Below are 21,747 nucleotides of genomic sequence, written 5' to 3' on the forward strand. Positions count from 1 at the left end.
CTTAATAATTTCTGTGGGAGATAAAGGAAAAATGTACATTCCAAATAGTTTTAGACTCCCCTTTTCATCTGGACCCCCTCCAGTCCTGGGGACCCTGATCCTCTTGCGCAGCCTCTGTCAGGCCTTAGAGGGAACTGATGTTGCCATGTGATTTCTTCTGTGTTGCAGATGCTGGACCCGTTAAGCAGTGCCGAGAACTCGGTGTCGGGAAGCTGCCAGTCCTTGGACAGGTCAGGAGACAGGTATAAATGTAAAAGCTGGTAGGAACTTCAGTGCTCAAAGTGAAATGCCAGTTGTACTTATGCAAAAGCCTGGTTTCCATCTCGTAAATTTTCTTGGCGAGAAATAGGAACTTATTTCCTACCTATATCCCAGTATAATTCTTAGAGAGAATTAACGATGTCTTAAGGCTGTTTTATTTTCTGGAAAAACCATCCACCAACAAACTCGTGCCTCAGTAGCTCTGTGTCATAAATACAAAGTTCTAAAGCGTGCTGTCTGTGCAGAGCCCAGGCTCCAAGAACATCTGGCTGCAAGGTATTTAAATCTCTTTTAGACAAGGCTCTACTTGTTCATTTAAAAAAAAAAACAAAACTATTCTAAGGTTACAGAAATATATCATTACAGTAGGTTCTTATGTCCTGCAAGATATAATATTAATTCCAAAGGTAAATAGGGGAGTTCTTCCTTTGATGAAGAGTTTGTCTTAGTCTGATGCTCTAGATCTTTTTTCTTCCCTTTCTTTGCTGCTGCTTGAGATGTTGGTGGGCAGCCATAGGTCCTACTAACTTGAACAGCAACTGTGGCTTCTTAGCACCTGTAATATTGGGCTTCAGCATATTTTTAATATTCCTCCAAGCCGATTCCTGTAGGTAGTGTACGCTTTTATGGCAAGCACTTGAGGTTTGGTTTTGTAGCCATTCACTTGCTCCAGTTCATGGAGTCACAAGGAAGCACTTAGAGTTAACCTGTGTGTATGTTTGCATTCATTTACTCGGGGTCAGGGGGGGGCATTGCTAATTTGTTACCTCTCCTTCTCTCCCTTTTCCCTGCCCTAAGTGGACAAGGGGGGGAAATAAAAAAGGCTTCCTGGTTTTTCCTTGTAAATGAGGCATCATCTGGGGAAGCTGTTGTTCTTTGTGTAGTTGGAAAGGAATCTCGTTTGGGAGTCTGAAAGCTGTATCAGGCTTACTCCACTTACACTGGTTAACAAAAAAAAAGAAGTGCAAATAACATGGCTTTGGCACAGATTGAGTTTGTGTAATCTCCTAAGAGATGTTAAGGACCTTCTGCCAAACCAGGGGCCATACTCGGACTTGTATGAGGAGTCCTGCTTAGTGGGGAGAAACGTGAGGGTTGTGAGCAATGTTTGTGTTCAGGCTCATCTGCTGCTGGTAGAGAGGAAAGCGCACACAAGTTTTCATGGGAGGAATTCTTCCCCCTCAGGGTAAATCACTGGGGGCCGTAGTCCCCGTTATCCACTGCCCTGGGAGCAACATGCTGCCAGTGGTACCCTGTGCTGTTCTTCCTCTTAGCCTTGGTTTTACCCTTCCCCTTCACGTGTCTGAAGGAAGCACTGGGTCTTAGACCAGTGAATAAATGGCACAAACTGAACAGAAAGGGTGACACTGGGAAATAGCCTGACTCGCTGGGGCTTAGCCTGGCTTTAGCTTTGCAGATGTAGTGTGAAATTACTGCAGGGACACAAATTAAATTTGAGAATCACCATCACTTAAAGTCCTTGTAGGTTTCACTCCAGTAGATAGCAAAACTCATTCTTGCCTTCTCTCTTTAATAGTCCTTCTTTTCGGAAGTCACGGATGTCAAGGGCACAAAGCTTTCCTGATAATAGACAGGAGTTCTCAGGTATGTCAGTGTCCGATATAAAGATTATTTGATCCAGACATTTTCTACTGTTTACTGGCTACCCTCCCTGCTTGCTGGGATTGTGTAAATAGAAGAACTGGGGATATGTTGACTGAAAAGCTATGAAGTTATTTATTACCTCTTTCTAAAAAAACTTGCTGTTAGAGGAAAATTCTGTCATTAGCACATATGCTTTTTGAAGGAGTCTCACTTCTCTCTTTGCATCTCATTCCAGAGCGCGAGAATCAGATCTATGACAAAGCGGGGAAAGGTGGGACCTACCCTCGGCGCTACAACGTCTCTATGCAGCACAAAGACTACAACGATGGTGAGTTGGCTTTGGACCTTCCATTCCAGGCTTGAAAAAGAAGGTGAGGCAGTGGCAACCTCCAGGGGCGAGTGTACTTCCTAGCTGAAGAGTCTGGAAGTGCCCTGGTCTTTGCAGTTAGTGCTGGAGTTAATGCTGCCGTGCGCGATGCCACGTTTTCATAGCATCCCATGATGGATGTTTGCAATTTTTACTTTGCCCTAATCAGTGACTTTTTTGATCCTCTGCTCAACACCTGCAGTCACTGATCAGTGACAAAGTCACAGTGACTTGAAGAATCGCACCTCTGCTCGTCAGATGGCTTTACGCAAATTAATTTCTCAGAGTTTCATAGGAGGTGCAAGTTGTCATAATCTTTGGTTATGGTTTTTATTTGCGAGTCCAGGCATGTTATCCAGAAAGCCGTCCTGTCTGTGTAGTTGCTAAAAAGCCTCAGAGCTTGTGGGGTAGCTTGTAAAATGGATTTTTGCTTTGAAAGGCAAGCATAGATCTTGCACTGCTGCACTGAGGGCATTGCAAAGTGTTCTCTCCCTTCTGCTTTAGGGAATCAAGCTGAGTTCAAGCAGCATCAGCCCTGAAACTGTTATATTTTTGCATCTTGTCTGTTTGGCACTAGATTGTACTCCGTGGGAACAGACCAGAACACGTTTTTTTCTCTCCCTTCTCTTCATTGCTCAACCTCAAGCTATTACTTTCCACTTCAAGCACATGCTGTTTTGCTATTTAAAAATTTTACGTTTTTTCTCCAGGCCGGAGGACATTTCCTCGGATACGGCGTCACCAAGGGAATCTTTTCACCTTGGTCCCTTCAAGTCGTTCCTTAAGCACCAACGGAGAAAACCTGGGGCTGGCGTTGCAGTACTTGGACCCCCGGGGGCGCCTGCGAAGTGCCGACAGCGAAAACGCCCTGGGTGTGCAGGAGAGGAACATCCCCACCAAATGTAAGTGGTCACCCTGGTGGTGACAACTGGGGAAAGACCTCCTGGGGTTACGGGCAAGAAAGGCTTTTAGAGATAAACTCCAGACTCAATATATTGCCGTAGCTTGATTTTTAACAAGCCATTCAAAACCCACATACCTGCACCAGTACAGGTTGGGGGCTGACCTGCTGGAGAGCAGCTCTGAGGAAAAAGACCTGGGAGTCCTGGTGGATGACAGGATGCCTGTGAGCCAGCAATGTGCCCTTGTGGCCAAGAAGGCCAATGGCATCCTGTGGTACATCAGGAAGAGTGTGACCAGCAGGTGGAGGGAGATCATCCTGCCCCTCTGCTCTGCCCTGGTGAGGCCCCGTCTGGAGCACTGTGTCCAGTTCTGGGCTCCCCAGTTCAAGAAGGACAGGGAACTGCTGGAGAGGGTACAGCAGAGGACCACAAAGATGATGAGGAGCCTGGAGTATCTCTCTTATGAGGAAAGGCTGAGGGACTTGGGCCTGTTTAGTCTGGAGAAGAGAAGGCTGAGGGGGGATCTGATGAACGCCTGTAAATACTTAAAGGGTGGGTGTCAGGAGGATGGGGCCGGTCTTTTTCCAGTGGTGCCCAGGGACAGGACAAGAGGAAATGGGCACAAACTTGAACATAAGAAGTTCCATCTAAACATGAGGAGGAACTTCTTTCCTGTGAGGGTGGCAGAGCCCTGGAACAGGCTGCCCAGAGAGGTGGTGGAGTCTCCGTCTCTGGAGACATTCAGACCCCGCCTGGACACGTTCCTGTGGGACCTGCTCTGGGTGACCCTGCTCTGGCAGGGGGTTGGACTGGATGATCTCCAGAGGTCCCTTCCAACCCCATATCATTCTCTGATTCTGTAATTACATGGCTGTGTTTTGAGACCAGTCTGTCTCGCCTGTAAGACGGGTCCTCCTCTTCTTCTAAGAATATATAAATATATATTGCACTGGGAGCTGGCCTTTCCTTTAGAAAGCATTGGAAATTCAGCAAAGAATTTATAAAAAACTATAAGTTGATTGGATCTGGATGATCTACAGGGTTCTTAAGAGTCAGACAAGCTTGTTTATTTTCTTCATACATTAACCTTTGTAGTCAGGCTCATGGGTTATAGTTATTTTACTCATTAAGGGCTGTATTTATTTCACTTGCTCCTTAGTAGAAAGATTTACTTCAGTATTAATAGCATTCCTGGGTTGTTTTTTGGGGAACTCTATATTATGAAAAAAAGAAACAGAGCATAAATCAGTACTGATGAACTTCAGATATCCCATGCAGTAATTTAAGGATTAAAATGAAGACATTAATGCAGCAAAGTAAGCAACACACTAAAACACCGACTGGCAGTAAATCTGATTAAATTAGACATGGCAAAGCTAATCTCTGAGATCTTCTGTATTTTCGCACTGTCCAGATGGCTGGTTCCTGTCTTTGTTTTTAGAGTTTCTTGTTAGATACAAGTTAATGGGACGCATTGCACTGCCTGTGTCTGGTAGCATTGTTTTCAAAGCTCGAGCTAAAGAACTGGTCTTTGAGCGGCGTGTTTGGGTGTGAGGTGCAGTCTGGAAAACTGGGTTCAGGTGTTAATCTCTGGGTCGGGAGACTGTGCAACGCGCTTGCCAGGGCAGTAGAACAATGAGAACTCATAATTCCCTGCCTGGGGGATTGGAGGTGGATGCGTTAGCTGGTTCTCGTGTCTATTTTTATATTAGAGTCTGATTGTTCAGCAGGTAAAGAAGATACCTGAGCTGTGCTTACGTTACGGCCCTTACTGTATCAGTTTCTAGTAGTGATTATGACTTAGTAATTATGACTGCTAATTTTTCTTCTGTAGAGATAGCCTTGCAGTGAATACCTTCCAGCAAGAGAAGGAAGCCCAAACTAACCAATGGTTGGCAAAGAACTCAGAAATAATGTCCTTCAGGTTGTCCCAGAAGCTTAACAGTCATTCCCAGCTGAGTGGGATTGATTTAGCAAGGCCGTTCCAGCTCTTCTTCATCTGATGCGTGTAGTAAATGCAGAGCAAGGCTGGGAAGATGCTGTTTAACTGCTGCCCCATCTCTTCAGATAGTGATGTTGCAGAATCCGCTCTGCCGGTGGAATGAAATTTCATCAGCCTGATTGAATTATTTGTCTATAAGTATATCTTTGCAAAATGTCTCACAGTTTTGTTTTAATGGGCCATGAGTCAGCAGGTCCTGAGGGTCCGAATGGTTGGCTTCCGCTCAGAGTTCTGCCACTGACTCCCTTATCCTGGGAGAACACCCCATGTCTGTTTCTTCAACTGCAAAATACCTCTTTCAATCCCAGTACGATGGGGTTGATCTTTGAAAAGATCACCATTATCTTTAAATAGTATAATGAAAAGAGAAATTGTTACTGTTCTTTTTTAGCTCCGAGTGCTCCAATAAACTGGCGCCGAGGAAAACTGCTGGGCCAGGGTGCCTTTGGCCGGGTGTATTTGTGCTACGATGTGGACACGGGCAGAGAGCTTGCAGCTAAGCAGGTTCAGTTTGACCCGGAGAGTCCTGAAACAAGCAAGGTAATTCTCATCACAGCTTCTAAAATGCGTTCTGCAGACTTTGAGATCCTGTAAAGGGCCTGTATCTGTCTGTCCTCGAAAGCTAGTACCTTATTTAGTTTGTACTGGGGTTTCAAGTCATGTGAAGAGGAGTAAGTCATTTAAAAATTACTTTTCCGTATTATTAACTTCAGCCTGAAACTAAAATCCATTTTCTGGCTTCGTTTTTGGCTCTCCCTTCTCAGCTTTTTGGTTTGTTGCCAGGTTACTTGAGGAATACTAAACTGCCCTGTGTTCCTGGTTAGACATGGATGTGAATGAAACTAAACCCAGAAAAAGTACAACTTTTTTCTTCTTTAAACAAAAAAAGCTGCATGCACTTGCAAAAACCCACTTTCTGGGCTTATGTGGTAGGTCCTGTATCAAGTGTATTAATTACCAATTCCTGCTTCTGAATTCTCCCTATTAATTACCAATTCCTCCCTGAATTCTCAAAACAGACTGAACTGTGGTGTGTAAATTAATCAAGAACAGTGATGTGAGAACACATTAGAAATAGTGGAGATGGGAAGGGGCACATGGAAATTACAGGTCGGCACACGACTCCCTGCCCAATGGACACAGCTGGAACGGCTGTTAGGTTCTTTCCTAGTGTTTTAACAGTGTACCAGTCTCCAGTATTGAACAAATTCACTTCGAGCTGGAATAACTGATCCGTAAAGATTTAATTATTCTAATTTTATATGGGATGTTAATGCCAAGATAAGTCCTAGCTTGGTAAGTTCTAAGTTATACCATGTCTCTGTTGTAAATCAGACAGTAACTCTGAGCGAAGGAAGAACAGGCTGGAATGTACTTTGAAGCCACTGAAACTCTGAACCTTAATCTATCAGTTGGCCCGATTTGGCAACTCCCTCTGGTTCCCTGCGTCTCCGCAGCAGCCAAGTGCTTGCTCTTGAAGAGCTGCATCCTCCCCCAAAGAGAGAGAGGTGAACCTGGCACCTTCCAGTGGCAGGAGTGAAGGGAGTTAAGTGGGACTAATTTTGGGGAAACCATCATTCCTTTTTCCATAAATCCTTGTACTCCGGTGCCTTTGATGTTCAGCCTGTTCATTCTCTGGACTCAGCAAGAACCTGATACTGTTCCTGGGCAACAAACATCTCTGATTCAGTCTGAAATTGTTGGATAGCCTTTTCTCCTTTGCACTGTGATACCCTGTTGTCTGTGGCAGAAATAAAGCAGAGAGTTGGTTTCATGTGCACAGCTGTAGATTCTTTGAAGAAAATAAAAGAGGAAGCTGTTTCTGAGGGTGATTCAAGTAAAATCATCAGTGTGAATCAGAACAGGTACTGGGTGACAAAAGAGGTTTAGGAACTCCTAGCACCCGTAGTCTTGCTCCCTAATGGACTGAGGTTCCTACAGAAGGATTCCTAGCAATTCTGTAATTGTATTCAGAGCTTTTTCATCATTGAAATCAGCCCTCACTGCCTTCAGCTTAGTGGTGAGAAGTAATGTTATGTCTGTGTTGTGCAAAGAATGCTTTAACCTACTTGGCTAAAGCCATTCAGCTGACAGAATCAAGACGAGAAACAGTTTTTCTGGTACTAAATTTGTGTATGATACTGCCTGTGTTCTATCAAAGCTTCTGCATCAGTGCTTACCTGCTTATTATACAGTAAGGATTAAGGGGAAGCATTGGTAATGTTGCCTTTCCCAAGAGGTGGGTGAGCCAATGCCATGGATTAGGCTTCTTCAGTATAGTAGTGGCCTCACCTTTCCAGTGACATGGACAGATTTATTAGGATGGCATATTTCTCGGGACCAGACCGTTATTTTCTCCTTCAACATCTATAGGAAGTGAGTGCCCTGGAGTGTGAAATTCAGCTGCTGAAGAATCTCCAGCACGAACGCATCGTTCAGTATTACGGCTGCTTACGGGATCGGGCAGAGAAGACCTTAACCATCTTCATGGAGTACATGCCGGGGGTAAGAGCGGACAGGAGCAGCACAGTCGCAGATCATAAAGTGAGATGGGTGGTTTTGGTAGTTGGTTTATTAGTTGCTGTGATTACCCTAACTACATAATCCACTTTGTACCCTCTTAGAATCATAGAATGGTTAGAGTTGGAAAGGACCTTAAAGATCATCGAGTTCCAACCCCCCTGCCCTGGGCAGGGACACCTCCACTAGAGCAGGTTGCTCAAAGCCCCATCCAGCCTGGCCTTAAACACTTCCAGGGTTGGGGCAGCCACAACTTCCATGGGCAGCCTGTTCCAGTGCCTCACCACCCTCACAGGAAAGAATTTCCTCCTAATATCTGATCTAAATCTCCCCTCTTCCAATTTAAAACCATTACCCCTTGTCCTGTCATTACACTTCCTGACAAAGAGTCCCTCTCCGGCTCTCCTGTAGGCTCCCTTCAGATATTGGAAGGCTGCTATAAGGTCTCCCCGGAGCCTTCTCTTCTCCAGGCTGAACAACCCCAGCTCTCTCATTCTGTCTTCATAGGGGAGGTGCTCCATCCCCTCTGATCATCTTCGTGGCCCTCTGCTGGACCCGCTCCAACAGGTCCATGTCCTTCCTGTGTTGAGGACTCCAAAGCTGGACACAGTGTTCCAGCTTTGGACTATGCCCCTTTCTCATACTGGCTTTGTAATGCCACCACTTTCTTATTATTTATGCCCAAACCACCTCTTTGATATTTTTTCTTTGTCTTGTACTTGAAATACCTTCTCTTGATTAGTCACTAACACCAGTTCTTTTCTTCAGTCTAAATTTGTTCTAACAAAATACTTCAGAGGACTTAGGCCAACTTGTAGATTGGGCTAACTGAATTAGCAGAGTCCTGTAGTACAGCAAATTAGACTAAAACTGACCCTGCAAGACTTGTGACCTGGCTCAGTCTGCTGAACTATTTTATTGCTTGTCTTCACCACCAGTTGTACCAGCACAGCTCAAGGATGGAGCAAGCAGACAGAACCCCCATAAGCTATTTTTGCTGTAAAGCATGTCCTTGCTTTTCTTAAAAGGGGCTTCATAGGGCAAGATGTTCTGAGTGCCTCACAAAAAGGCTTTAGAAGAGGCCGGAATTCACTCCTGGGCCGGGTGGGTGTATAACACAGTCACAGCTCATGGGAATTGAATGGAGACTGCAGGATTTGTGGTTTGTCATTTCTTTGCCAATCCCTTCTGTTTGCTTTTGGCGCAGGGGTCAGTGAAAGACCAGCTGAAGGCATATGGTGCTCTCACGGAAAACGTAACCCGCAAATACACTCGCCAGATCCTCGAGGGAGTCTCGTACCTTCACAGCAACATGATTGTGCACAGGGACATAAAGGGTGAGATCAGCTGGTGATTTATGTGTATACCATGTGCTAAAGGAACACTGAAAAAAGAAACCAAATGTTAAGAATTCAATATCCTTGCTGGGGCTTCTGAATGTTGCTTTGCTCATTTATCCCTTTTGGTCGTATGTCCTTGTGTGCGCCTTAGGGAAGGTTGTGTTCGGTGCTGGGTAAGGGAAGTTGGGCTGTTTTCTCTACAGGACCCAAGACTGTGGTGGTTGGTTATAGTAAGGTGGACTGGAAGCCTCTAATTCTTAGGAACACTCCTCATTTTCCTCTCACACCCCAGCAAAATGAAGCTAAGTTGCCACTTGACTGTCACTGCCCCCATAAGGCACACTTGTTTCTCTGTGGATTCCCTTCTGATTTCATCTCTGCTTGGCCAAAGTACCATTTCTCAGCTGGTAGGAACACCAACTGCCGTAGGAGCTCCGTGCCTGCTCTTGACAGTCCTGCTTACCTCAGTCTCTGGACTGTCCTGCCTCCTCTGTGTAAGAAACCTCTAATCTTCCATGTAGAGCCTCTGGGATTAGTCCTTAATCTTCCCCTTCCCAATATAACCCCATGGAGCCAGCCAGTCTCCTTAAGAGTTAATGTCAACAGATGTGGCAGACACCACACAAATTTTTCTGTGCTCTGGAGGGACCAGGAGGGTTTCTTGCTGCGGGAAAAATATCCTCTTGTTCCTGCCTATAAATCCTCATTGCGTTCCCTGTAGGCTGGCAAAGGGAAACAAGCTGCTGATTCTTGAATAACACCTTGTTTACTGCTCATGTTGGTGCTCTTTACCAAATGATTTCCTACCTGGTGGGTTATTCACTGGTTTGCACCCATCTAAGCCCAACTTAACTTGCCTCCAGGGTGCTGGATGGACACACTTTTTATTCTGAATTCAGCTTTTCCAGTGTGGGAGTGAAGCGATGAAGCTCTCTCCCAGCACAAGTGCATTTTATTTGAAGGCAGGAGGAGTTCATATAAGGCACATACCAGATAATGGCAACACAAGGTTCTCAATCTTAGTGCGGCTTTGGAGGAAGAATTATTTTTGATGTCTAAGCCTTAGTTAAGCTTAGCTAAGCTCTTAAGTTTGCTTTTTTCCCTGGTGCTTCATGTTCAGGACCTCTGACCAAGTAAAGTGGAGATTGACTTGTTTATTGTAGGAGTTCAAAGTGGTTTAATTAGCTACATCTGTTACCCAGCTGACCAGAAAGCGATGGTTATGGTCCCCAAAGCAGCATCCCAAGAAAAACCCTTTCCTACACAGCTCTGTACTATCCGAGCCACTGGCCTGGGGGCCCCGCAGAGGCTGTTTACGGGCAGGGAAACAATGACGGTGCTGACTCAGCTCTCCTTTCCCTTCCCCCTTCACTTCCTTGTGTTTTTCCCCTGAAGTTTTTCCCATTTACAGCCATTAGCAATTGGCTTGTCTACAGCCCGAAATAAAGCAATGATGTTTAGCAGGTCACCTGAGGCTTAATGGGGAAAAAGCCATACCGTGAGCAGGGGTGTTTCTGGGTTGGATATCAGCTCTGTCGGCTGCGGATCCAACAGCTGGATTGCATGAAAACAGCTGTCTCAATTCTTTGGTTTTTGTCCAGGAGCCAATATTCTCCGTGACTCTGCTGGGAATGTGAAGCTTGGGGACTTTGGGGCCAGCAAACGGCTGCAGACGATCTGTATGTCTGGAACAGGCATCCGCTCCGTCACTGGCACTCCGTATTGGATGAGCCCGGAGGTGATCAGCGGAGAAGGCTATGGAAGGAAAGCAGACGTATGGTGAGGCTTTAACTTTCTTCCATAGATAAATTTACAGCTTTTCTGGAGCGAGATAAGACACAGACATTCTGTCGTCCGTACATCTAAAGTCAGATTTTGTCTGGATCAAAAGTTTAAGGCCAACTGAAGCAGTTGATTTGAACCCAAGACGTGACCTGCCACGGGCTGTGCTTTGCCATGTCACCATACAACTGCTCCTTTAGGTTTTCAGGGACAATTTCCACTCATTCCTCCCTTGAACTGAGAGCCGATTTTCTGTTTTCTGACTTTTTCTGCTGTGAGGTGTCCATCCATCTTATATCCATTATAAGAGAGAATGAAGGTTGTTTAAGGAGCGTCCATTCGTTTTGTTATAAAATGAGAGGTTGTCGTGGTTTAGGCCAAATTGGCCTGTGACAGCGACAGATGCTCTCCCCCAACTTGTCACTCCCAGGAGAAAAAGAGGAGGATGCTTATAATACTGTGGAAATGAAAGGAATAGAATTGGAGTGTGTTGACAAAGCTCTAAAGGAAAGATACCCAAACGTGGAATAACACGAAAGATACAGGTGAGATCAGTGGTGACCTGCGATACTGCATGCAAACTGTAGCCATGTTACTATCGGCATCGCTGAGAAACAGCCTCTATCGAAAGGAAAAAGTGAAATGTTCGTTTTGGAGGCCTTAAAAAGGTGAGATTATAAAACTAAGCTAAATGACAGCGACAAAAGGTGTGTTTGTCCCTCCACAGTAAAGCAAGGCCTGTGCTATTTCCTGTACGAGCAGGGAGTGGAAACGGAGCTGGAATTTGTCTCGTTTGCAAAGAGTCAAGTTCCGCAGACGCTCCCGGTTGGGATGCTTGGGGAGAGATGGGAGCACGTGCCCTTCCCCCTGGGTTGATGCAGTTGTGGATTTCCTCTCGGTGCTCACATGGGTCCATTCCCATCAAAGAGACGCTGCCGTTGGCTGGGCTCCAGTTCCTACAATCCCCATCGTTATTTAGGGGGGTCAGAATTTTCCAGTGCAGCGTTAGTCCCAGGGTGGATGCGTACGGCCGAGAGGCTCAAAGACGTAACAAATCTCGCCACTTGGCTTTCCGCCATGGCTGCAGGCCCCTCTCCAATTTTCTTTTTCCTAAATAGCAGAAAATGTGAGCTATTTGTTATTGCTGGAGTGACTTGACATGAAAAACATTCCTGCTGTTTGCTGAATATCTTAAAGAAACCGGATCTGCTTAAACGGTATAAATCAGTCTAAACAATAATATATCCCTGCTTGCTCTTGAGCAAACCCCCAGCACTTCGGCACACATGGTTTGCATTTTCTGTACTCTCTTCTAGTAAGTCTTAAATGGCTGGAAACCAGTGTAAAATTTTCACGTTGGATTTTAAACCTTGTCAAGAAGTCATTTCTTGCATATTCACTGGATTTAATTCCTTTCCTTCCTTGTCTTGGCAATTGATGCAAGTCTGCCTCTGAAAATGTCTTTGCTTTTCACTTCAAAAGAGGGTTTAGTTTAAAGGTAGAAGAGGCCGTTTTGCATTTTTTTAATGGAACGGTGTGATCAAAATGCAGGACTGGATATTAGAGGCTCACTGACAGCTTCTGCTTAATCTGTGGCCTGGAGGAAGCAATTAATCCTTTTTGAAACAAAACCCAATCACTGCAGTACTTCAGAGACCCATCTTCCCCGGGAAGGCATTGGTGTCACGCTTGCTTCGGAAAGGTGGCTCAGCCACATCCATCCCCGTAATCATGTTCTTGCCTTGAATTCCCTGCAGAGCCCCCTTAACTTTACTAGAGTTTTGCCTTAACGTAACGATGCTTCTGCCTACCGGCGTTTTAACTTACTGCCTTCTCGATTGGAAGCTGGTAAAACTTTAATTACTTTTAGACTGTCTACGATGCTTGTTTTCTTGTGGAGATGATAGGGTTTGGTTTTTTTCCCCTGTGCCTTCTGAGGCTGCGCACTGGAAAGGGATTTTCCCGAAATGGCTTTGGTGGGGTCAACCAGCTGCGATTCACTGGACTGTGGCTAAAAGTACATTTTCTACCTTGCAACTCAGCAAGTGCCTCTGAAACATAACAGCAGCAGCAGCACCCAAAAATACCACTGAGGTCAAACGGCGCCTTCGGGGACCTCTCGTCCCCTGCTGGTAATGCAGATGTTACGGAGAGCAGAGTTTGAGGAAAGGAGAGATGGACAGATGGCACTTCACAGCTCTCGGGAAAGCAGCCTCAGCTCTTTCCTTCAAGCCTGACGGTAGCAAACGCAGCGATGTTGGCAGGGCCAGCTTGGGATCCGCACACACCTGGGCTTTGCTGAGCACAAAGCCATTTCAGAGCTGTTTTCCGAGCAGAGCCGTACCTTGACGTTGGCCACTTGGAAGTTCTCTCTGCACACCTTGCAGCATTGTGTGAGTCAATTCTCACTTTGTTATTTTATGTTCTTTTTTCCCCTCTCTGCTTTTCCAGGAGCCTGGGTTGTACTGTCGTGGAAATGCTGACGGAGAAGCCCCCCTGGGCCGAGTACGAAGCCATGGCTGCCATCTTCAAAATCGCCACCCAACCAACCAACCCCCAGCTCCCCTCCCACATATCAGAACATTGCCGGGACTTTCTAAAGCAGATCTTTGTGGAAGCCAGGCACAGACCCTCTGCTGAAGAGCTGCTCAGACATCAGTTTGCGCAGCTCCAGTACTGAATTACCTCCCTTTTGCTCGCAGCTCCTGCTGGGCTTTCGGTGCCCCGTCTGGTCTAGTTGCAACTGCCCGTTGTGGTGCTGCATCTTCAAAATGCCAACTCAGCTGTCCTAGTCCTTTGGGGAAATGATGCCAAGGAACCTAGGGTCTGCTCTTGTGCCTGATACCTTTGTTTGCTGGACTAATGTTTATTCTACCGACAGCTGTCCAAACAGAGCTGCATTTTTGCCCTAGTTACCGTGATGTGAAATTGCAGCTGGCTGCATGTTTTCTGCGGGCCCAAAGAATGGGAATCGAAGAAGCGTCTCGCTGGTTGAACGTTAGAAGAAATCTGAACCCAAGTTAGAACTGGCAGAGCGACACTCTTCAGAACAGAAACGTGCCACAGCCATCCCGACCAGCTCTCTGTGTGTGGGTCACTGTTTTCCAGACTGCTCGGGCTCTAGAGGCGTCTATAGTCCATGAATCCAGCAAAAAGCCATGTGTCATTGAGCATGCGCTCGCTATATAATTATATATTTTTTTTCTTCTTAAGTATTCAGCATCTGAAGGTGTTCAGAAAATATTGATTCAAAAAGTATGTGAATAGTGTTATTTTATAATGAATCCATGGATTTTTGGGATGGGGGTGAGGGAGGTCTTAATAGCTAAATGTCATGTCAGGATAATCAGAAAAGTTTCAGCAGAATGCAGTCACTCCGGGGCCCGAGATATGGGCTCTCCCACTGGTGTTAGAAAATCACATCCAGAGCTTGATTTCCAAGGCTTGATCTGTCCTGGCATTGACAGTGGCGATTAGTTTGTGTCCTCGTAGCCACCAAGTCCATGCTCCTGCTTCGTCTCCCTGGGCTGCTGGGTCTAAACAAAACCCTTCCGGGAGGGAGTTCTCCAGAACAACTTGCTGTGGCACCAATCTTTTGGGCTGGTAACTATTTACCGTCCCTTAAACCAAAGAGAGAGTTCATCTGGTCCCAGGAATTTCCTTCGGGAAAAGCTGAAGTGTTTCTCTGAGGACGTGGCCTAATGGAAAATGGAGTTTTTCACCGGGAGAATTCGCTGAGCGCTAGTTGTACTTGTGCACAGTAAGTTAGAATCGAGCTCAACCCTCCGTTCAGTGTGTGTGGTTTGTTTTACTGGTGCACAAGTGTTCATTTAAGGTTTCCATAAAATACTAGGGCCCTGTTTAAAGAAGCTTTTGTACGAGTTCAGTCAAACAGTGAACCGGAGAGAACATTTGTTAATGCTAGCGTATTCCTAAATTAACTGGGGATCCCCGTACAGGTACCAGCAAGATTTTGCCTGGCGAAGGTACCGCGTCTCTGAGAACTGGGTTCCCGATGGCTCACCGGCCTCAAATGCTGTGTGTTGACTGGGGCACTAAGTCTTTATTTCGCTCAGAGCAGCAGTTTTTAACTGGGGATTCATGGAGTAATTGTAAGTTACCCATGTGAAATGAAGCGAAGAAAAGCAAATATATTATTAGCTAAAATATTGCTTTATAGAGCAATGCTAAAGGTGTGCTGCTCTTGGATTGGAAACCGTATTAAGGGTCCACCTGCCTCCGCTCTTCCCCCCCCCAAAGAAAACTTGAAAATTGCTTTCATAATGCAGTAAAATTAACAGTTTTAAGTGAATGCTTATAGCAGGAAAAGGCAAGATTTAATGAAACCAAGCTCCTTGAACACAGGATAAATAATGTGTTTTGTTAAAAGAAGGGGAAAAAAAAAAAAGAACCCTAAAAAAAACCAAAAAAAAAACCAAAACCCAAACAACCAAAAGCCCCGAAAGGGTTTAACAATCTGAAGCGGTTTTTCTGTGCCAAACCCAGAGCAACGTGTAATCAGTGAAAGTAAGCTAGCGGTGGGTTCGCTTTCAGGCTCTCCTGCACTACTACGAGGATGGATGCACTGTTCAGGTTGCAGGCACTTAGGGGTATATCTTCTTCTGAAAGCCCTTGTTCCATAATTTATTTAATTCTAGTTGAGAGCACTTCTATCGATCTTTTCTAAACCTGGAACCTTGACTCCACGTTGTCAAGACACGTGGCCTGACTTTGGGCCTGCACTTCACTGTCGCTTGCACCGAAGGGATGTGAGGACGTGACACTACTGCTCTGGTTTAGGGAGCTTTTCACGCCGCTTGGCCGTGGTGTAAGTGGCTGCGAATGCTGCAGAGGGAATGTGGAATCATTCCTGTCGTCTTGGTGAGAGAAGTAGGGTCGTCAGCACTCCTCTGTGGGGCTCTTCAAGCCTTGCAACTAGCACCTAAAATATACCAAAGATTGGAATCTTTTGCTCGTCACGCTTTGCCCTGCAGACGTGCAGCAGCAACCAGGAGCGCGGTGATCCTGTCTGCGGAAGTTTCTCTCTACCCTTGGCTTGTCCTCACCAAACTGAGACCTTCTTTTCCTTGCTATCCCGCACGTCGTGTTTTGGGAGAGAATAGGGCATGAGGAAACGGTGTAACTTTCGATGTTTCAGAGCAACTAAATCCTCAGGATCCGTTGTGGCTTTTTACCTCATAACGCGTCACGGAAGGCTGTTCCAGAGCAGAGCAAAGAGCATCGTGGGCTGATGGGCTCCGTCCTCTCCCCGCCAGAGCTTCTGGTCCTTCCCACCACCTACGCTGAAATGTGCCTACTCTGTGTATACACTTGTATTCCAGTCCGTAGTAATGAAAGTAATTAGCGATTGTACAGTGACAGAGAACACGGGGTGCCAGCTTGGACTTCTCGTATTCCAGTACCTGACCCAATGCCACCCGTTCGGCACAGGAACAAGCCAAAGCATTACTTGTATGTTTGGAGATGCACTTTTATGAATGTAGTTTATATCGCTCTTTTTTAGCTCTTTTTACATCATGTAAACGGTGATGCCTCATACATTTTTTTTTTTTTTTTAATTTATATCGTAAAAGATCATATTTGGTGATTTTTATATATATCGACTCGACTGTTACGGGGTAGGGGGGAGGATGGGAATAAATTTGACGCCTTTATGAATTTACAAAGGAAAAAAAAAAAGCAGCTGGTTTTGCAGAGAATTTGCTGATGGTTTATAACGAGTAGAGCCGAGCCAAAATGCGTTCTTTGTTTCCTCACAGCCCTCTTGATCATGGAAAAGGAAGACCTGGATTCCTAAGTCATGGAGAATGACTTAGGAATGGGGGAATTGGGGAATGTTGGGGCCAACGTCTATACTGCAGTCTCTTAACACAGCCCTGGCAGCAAAAAAGTTTCAAGTGGACATAAATGGAATTATATCTCTAAATTGAATTACGTCTGGCCTCTTTATCCTGGCAGAATTTGAAAAAAACTGAGAATAAACTCATTTAGGGGAGAGTGGAGGAAGAGTGCCAGGCTCACAATAAGCTATTGTGTCCCTTCCAAATGTCACTTCATGTTTTCTGCTGTTCCTTCCAGGCAGGGCTATATAGTGAATATATGGGCTCCTCGATGGAAGGTGCTGCAGAAATGGAGAATATTCTATGTGAAGAAAAATATCTTCCAGGATTCTCATTATCCTGAAACAGTTGGAACTGTGAGCAGGAGAGTGTCTGAGATTCCCATCAGAGAGTACCATGGGGGAGCGGGGGATTCGACTGTCCCTGAGCTTGTTAGGAAACAAACTGGTGGCATTTTGGGCTCGGTGTGACGATTCTGTGCATTCCAGGTTATTTGCTTGTTCTCCAGTAAACCTGATCTTTGCCTGTTCTAGTGGCAGTAGGTTGCAGCAATTTGATTATTTTATTTTATATTTTTTTTTTTCATATTTTTGGAGTAATATTCCAAAGGACTTGATGATGCTCCAAATGGTTCCCATTGCCATTAATTACCAAAACAAATTGACTGAGGGGGAAATTGGTACCTTCTCGGGTGCCACATGTTATTTCCAAGTGCCCAGAGAGCCAGGAGAACTTGTGAAACCTCAGTAAATATGTACAGCCCCGCTGTGAAGCTCTCTCTGGTGGGCAAAGGCCAGATCCCTGGAGCTGTACAGGGGGCTGGATGAGATCCCAGTGATTGGTGCTTAGGTTAATAGCTGCTGGATGGAAAGGTTTTATATATTTCAATACTTAACAGTCCTGTGGCTGCTGCCTTGGTGCCTGCCCTTGGAGCCGGGAGTATTCAGTCTGTCTTTAATTTTCAGAGAAAAAAAAAAAAATAGGTGTCCTCTGTGGTTTAATGGAGTTTGAGCTTTGGGTCTTTAAACTCCAGCCTTGTTTAGGAGCAAATCTCACTAGGCAGCTCTGAATTTCCCAGTTAGAAAGGGCAGACGTGCCTATGGTGGAGTCCCGAAATGAAGAAAAGGACTTTATTGTCTGACACAAACCGTGCAGAGCAGGGAGAAATTGCTTTAACCTGGATTGTGCAGAAGACCTTGAACCAGTAGTCTATATATACCGACCGGGGGCTTGCAGTGCAAAGCCAGGCCAATGTATCATTTTATTTACAATAAAATTATCATTTATATGAAAGCCTTTTTTGGTGGTGGTTTGCAGTGCAGTGTCTCTTACTTCCTATGTAAATGGTGCCTCAAAATAAGAGAATAAGACAATTAACTAGTTTTCCTTCTAACCAAGGACTTTAACTGAAGGAGGATATTTTTCCTTTCAGGAATTTATTCTTGGGGACAGATGGAGAAGCGTCCTGTTGGTGAAGCTTTGGTTCTTGGATGGGGTAAGTGTGTGTCCTCTGTAAGGCTGCCTCCAGGGAAGGTCCTGTTCATCCATTTTCACTCTCCAAAGGGAAGAGGCAGAACAGCTCTGTCCCTCTCGTTAGTGGGTAAAAATAGCACCATCTTCGTTTCACCTCGCAGGAGGGTAGCTGGGCTGGTTTATTGGCTCTTCGGGTGGAGATGTTGCTGATGGAGAGCAGGAGCTGAGCTTTGCACTTAGATTTTGCTGGTGGTGGTGGTGAGTTCTTTACTCCAGGTTTTGGTCTGTAAATGTTCTTGATTCATCAGCGCTTAACGGGGTAGATGGTCATCAGGTGGGGAGAAGGCACTTGGTAACAGGGCCAGGAGGAGATGGTCAGTGTGATGATGTCTGATTTCTTCCTGTGTTTTGCTTCAGCTGGGAGCTCTGGGGAATACCCTGGAGCAGCTCGTTAAGGGGGTGACTCCAGCTCTCGCTTGTGAAGCTCAAGCTCCTTGAAAATGTATTTACTCTAAAAACCTGGAAACTGTTATAGAATCATGGAATGGTTTAGGTTGGAAGGGACCTTAAGGATCCCTTTTGGGTGATGATCTTTAGGTCCTCTCCAACCCAAACCATTCTATGGTTCTACAATCATCTCGTTCCAACCCCCTGCCCTGGGCAGGGACACCTCCCACTAGACCGGACTGCTCAAAGCCTCGCAGTTAAAGGTTTCTGAATTGTTTCTCCTTTGAATGTGTTGTCATTTTAGAAAGCAAAAAAAAATAGGAGAATTAAGGTCTCTAGACTTCAGACAAATGGGAGATACCATGAGCTCCCTTCCAGAACTGGAGCCTCCCAGCAGGAGTGGAGGAAACTGGGCATTCCTGCGTTGAGCGTACTAAGGGTTTGGGACAGGATAAACTTCCCTGTCTCAGAGTAGGGCAGGGAATGGGTAACCGCATTTCCAAATATTTTCAGGCTTTATTTTTTTTCCAGCAAACTATCTTAGGAAAGGACAGAAATAGTGCTCCTATAAAATTCGTCTACGCTACTTGCTGAAATGCTCATTTTTTCCTGGTGCTGCTCTGTCTGTTTATGCAGCTCCCGGTCCTCGGTGTCACACTCACTTAAGCAGTGATGTGAATGCCACCGTGGTCCCTCGGGGTGCTGTCCTCCCCGGTCCCTGACCACAGCCTTCCCTCGAACCGCCTTTTCCCAGGCCATGGTATAGCCGGTTGCTATGTCAATTAAATAGTGCAGTATTTGTTAATGTCAAATAGGAACAAATAAGAATAAATGGGTTAAGAAGCTGATGCAATAGAAAGCCCTGCACATGAAACAAGCACATGTGGCGTCCTCTTCCAGGACAGATGAGAACCAGACAACTGAAGTTGTCCCAGAACAAAAAATTGGCTGGTGGAACCAGAAATAACCACCTCCCGCTGCTCCCCGATACCCTCCCGGTGTGTGTCAGGACCTGAAAATCCTGCTCTTGGTGAAGGAAGATCTTAGAAATTCTCAGTTACCTTTACTTGAGAAGGTCCTTCCCAAAGCTGATGCACTCATTCTGCTGGGGGTGTTCATTTGCTTTATGAACGTGAGATTCATAGAATCACAGAATCATCGAGGTTGGAAAAGACCCTTGGGATCATCGAGTCCAACCATCAACCCTACTCTACAAAGTTCTCCCCTACACCATATCCCCCAACACCACATCTAAACGACTCTTAAACACGTTCAGGGATGGTGACTCAACCCCCTCCCTGGGCAGCCTCTTCCAGTCTCTGACCACTCCTTCCGTGAAGAATTGTTCCCTAATGTCCAGTCTAAACCCACCCTGTTGCAGCCTGAAGCCATTCCCTCTTGTTCTATCGCTAATTACCTGTGAGAAGAGACCAGCACCAACCTCTCTACAGTGTCCTTTCAAGTAGTTATAGACTAAGAGTGATGAGGTCTTCCCTCAGCCTCCTCTTCCTCAAACTGAACAGTCCCAGCTCCTTCAATCGCTCTTCATAAGATTTATTCTCCGGACTCGCGTCCTGAGCCCGTGTGATGGCAGGTTTTCCCCTGGACTCCCTCCCGACTCGCCCCTCGCACAAGTAAGTAGCTCCGTAGTAATTCTGCTTTCCATCAACCCGGAGTCTGTGGTCTCCTGATTTGAACCTTCACCATTCCTGTTGGGTGGTGGTGGCTGAGCAGGGGCTGGGAGAGGGAAGGCTCTGGAGGCTTGGGCTGAAGGTAGAAACCAGCAGCCACAAACCACTGACCAACACGCAAAAGAAACGCAGCTGAAAATCAATCTCTGCTGCCTCTTTCATTTCTGGTCGTTTGTGTTCAGTGCGGCTCGGGGGAAGGTGACTTAAGGTGTTTCCTCTCTAAATCCAGTTCTGAAGCACATATAATTTAAAATCTCTGCAGAGGTTGGCTGTGCTACCTACACTACTGTGGCTCTTGCTATTAGGATAGAAAAGTCTAATCCAGGAGCAGTGTCTTCTGGAATTAATACTGCTTGGGTGTGGGTGTATTGCGTTATATCCAGGAAATGCTGGCACCGTTTGCTGTCATCTCACTTGTTCTTCTGATGCTGATCTCTGCCCAGTGTTCTCTGCCTTGTCCAGAACTGGACATCTGGATGGTATGGATGGATATGGATTCTTACTGATTTTTTATTTTTTATCCCAAGAACAAGTTTTTTATTACGTGAATCTGTTGGCTTGAATTTTTAGGCTCCGGAAAATGTCCTTTCTTGAGCTAAAAGGCAGGTTGGTAACTTGTGTGGAAATGCAGAAGGAGGTTGGGGGGTGTGTTTAAATAAATAAAGGTTATTTGTTGCTCCTCGGTCGTATTGTTTCTGTGGTGGCAGGACCGGATCCTCCTCTTTGGAGGAGAGGAAGCGCAGGTGGCAGTGTGCCATCCTCTGTGATTAAGGGTTGTGCCGTTTTCTGTGCTCCAGGTTAAGGGTTGGAGCATCATCAAAACACCCTGGAACAGCCCTTGGGCTGCTGTTAAATCCGCTGTTCCCGAGCTCTCGCTGCATCACTTGGAGCCCAGGAGAGCCGCAGCGTGCTCTGCTCTGGCTGCCACTTTTGCTGCATCTCTGGCTCCTCTGCTGGGGATATTTTCCCCTGGAGCTGCTGCGTGGCTTTCGCTGAGCTGGAGCAGCAGAAAGAAACCCCAGCAGGGACCTGTTGTGGCTTGAAAGGAACTCTAAGTAGTCGGTCTCCACCGAGCACAAGCTCTGGGCAGCATCCTCCAGTAGGTCACGGACGGTATCTGTCTTCCCGGCTCTTGCTTTGCCCCCTGGGATGCTGGAGGCTTCTCTGGGAGCCCAGCTCTTATCTCCACATCCCTCTGGACCATCGCTGTCCCCGGCTGGCGTGGGCTGCCGCTGTGCGGAGCCGCTCTGCAGTGCGGCTCAGCCTCACCAGGGGGAGCGCAGGATGCTTCCCCCACCGCTCCACTGGCCGCTCCGAAATTTTGAATAAAAAAGCCATAATAACGATTGGCAGCTTGGATACTCTGAAAACCTGCCGTCCTCCTTCTCTTCATGGGTATTTACATCGTTAAATCTTACCCCAACTGTGAGGTCTGAACATCCCGAATCCTGCTAACCCCGTCCACACCGATTGCCGGGTCAGGCAAGGGTCAGGGG

General features: G+C 46.1%; 1 protein-coding gene across 1 annotated transcript in view; it reads left to right on the forward strand.

Annotated features, from left to right (window-relative positions):
* Positions 1-13,459, forward strand: part of MAP3K3 (mitogen-activated protein kinase kinase kinase 3) — a 39,063-nt gene extending 25,604 nt beyond the window's left edge. Inside the window, 9 exon segments of the mRNA XM_074163071.1 lie at positions 169-230; positions 1,799-1,866; positions 2,102-2,194; positions 2,944-3,135; positions 5,529-5,677; positions 7,511-7,642; positions 8,865-8,994; positions 10,599-10,776; positions 13,231-13,459. Of these exon segments, the coding sequence (XP_074019172.1) occupies positions 169-230; positions 1,799-1,866; positions 2,102-2,194; positions 2,944-3,135; positions 5,529-5,677; positions 7,511-7,642; positions 8,865-8,994; positions 10,599-10,776; positions 13,231-13,459 (1,233 nt within the window).
* The last annotated feature ends 8,288 nt before the right edge of the window (positions 13,460-21,747 follow it).

This window comes from Numenius arquata, chromosome 23 (genome assembly GCF_964106895.1).
Source record: "Numenius arquata chromosome 23, bNumArq3.hap1.1, whole genome shotgun sequence".
NCBI lineage: Eukaryota > Metazoa > Chordata > Aves > Charadriiformes > Scolopacidae > Numenius > Numenius arquata.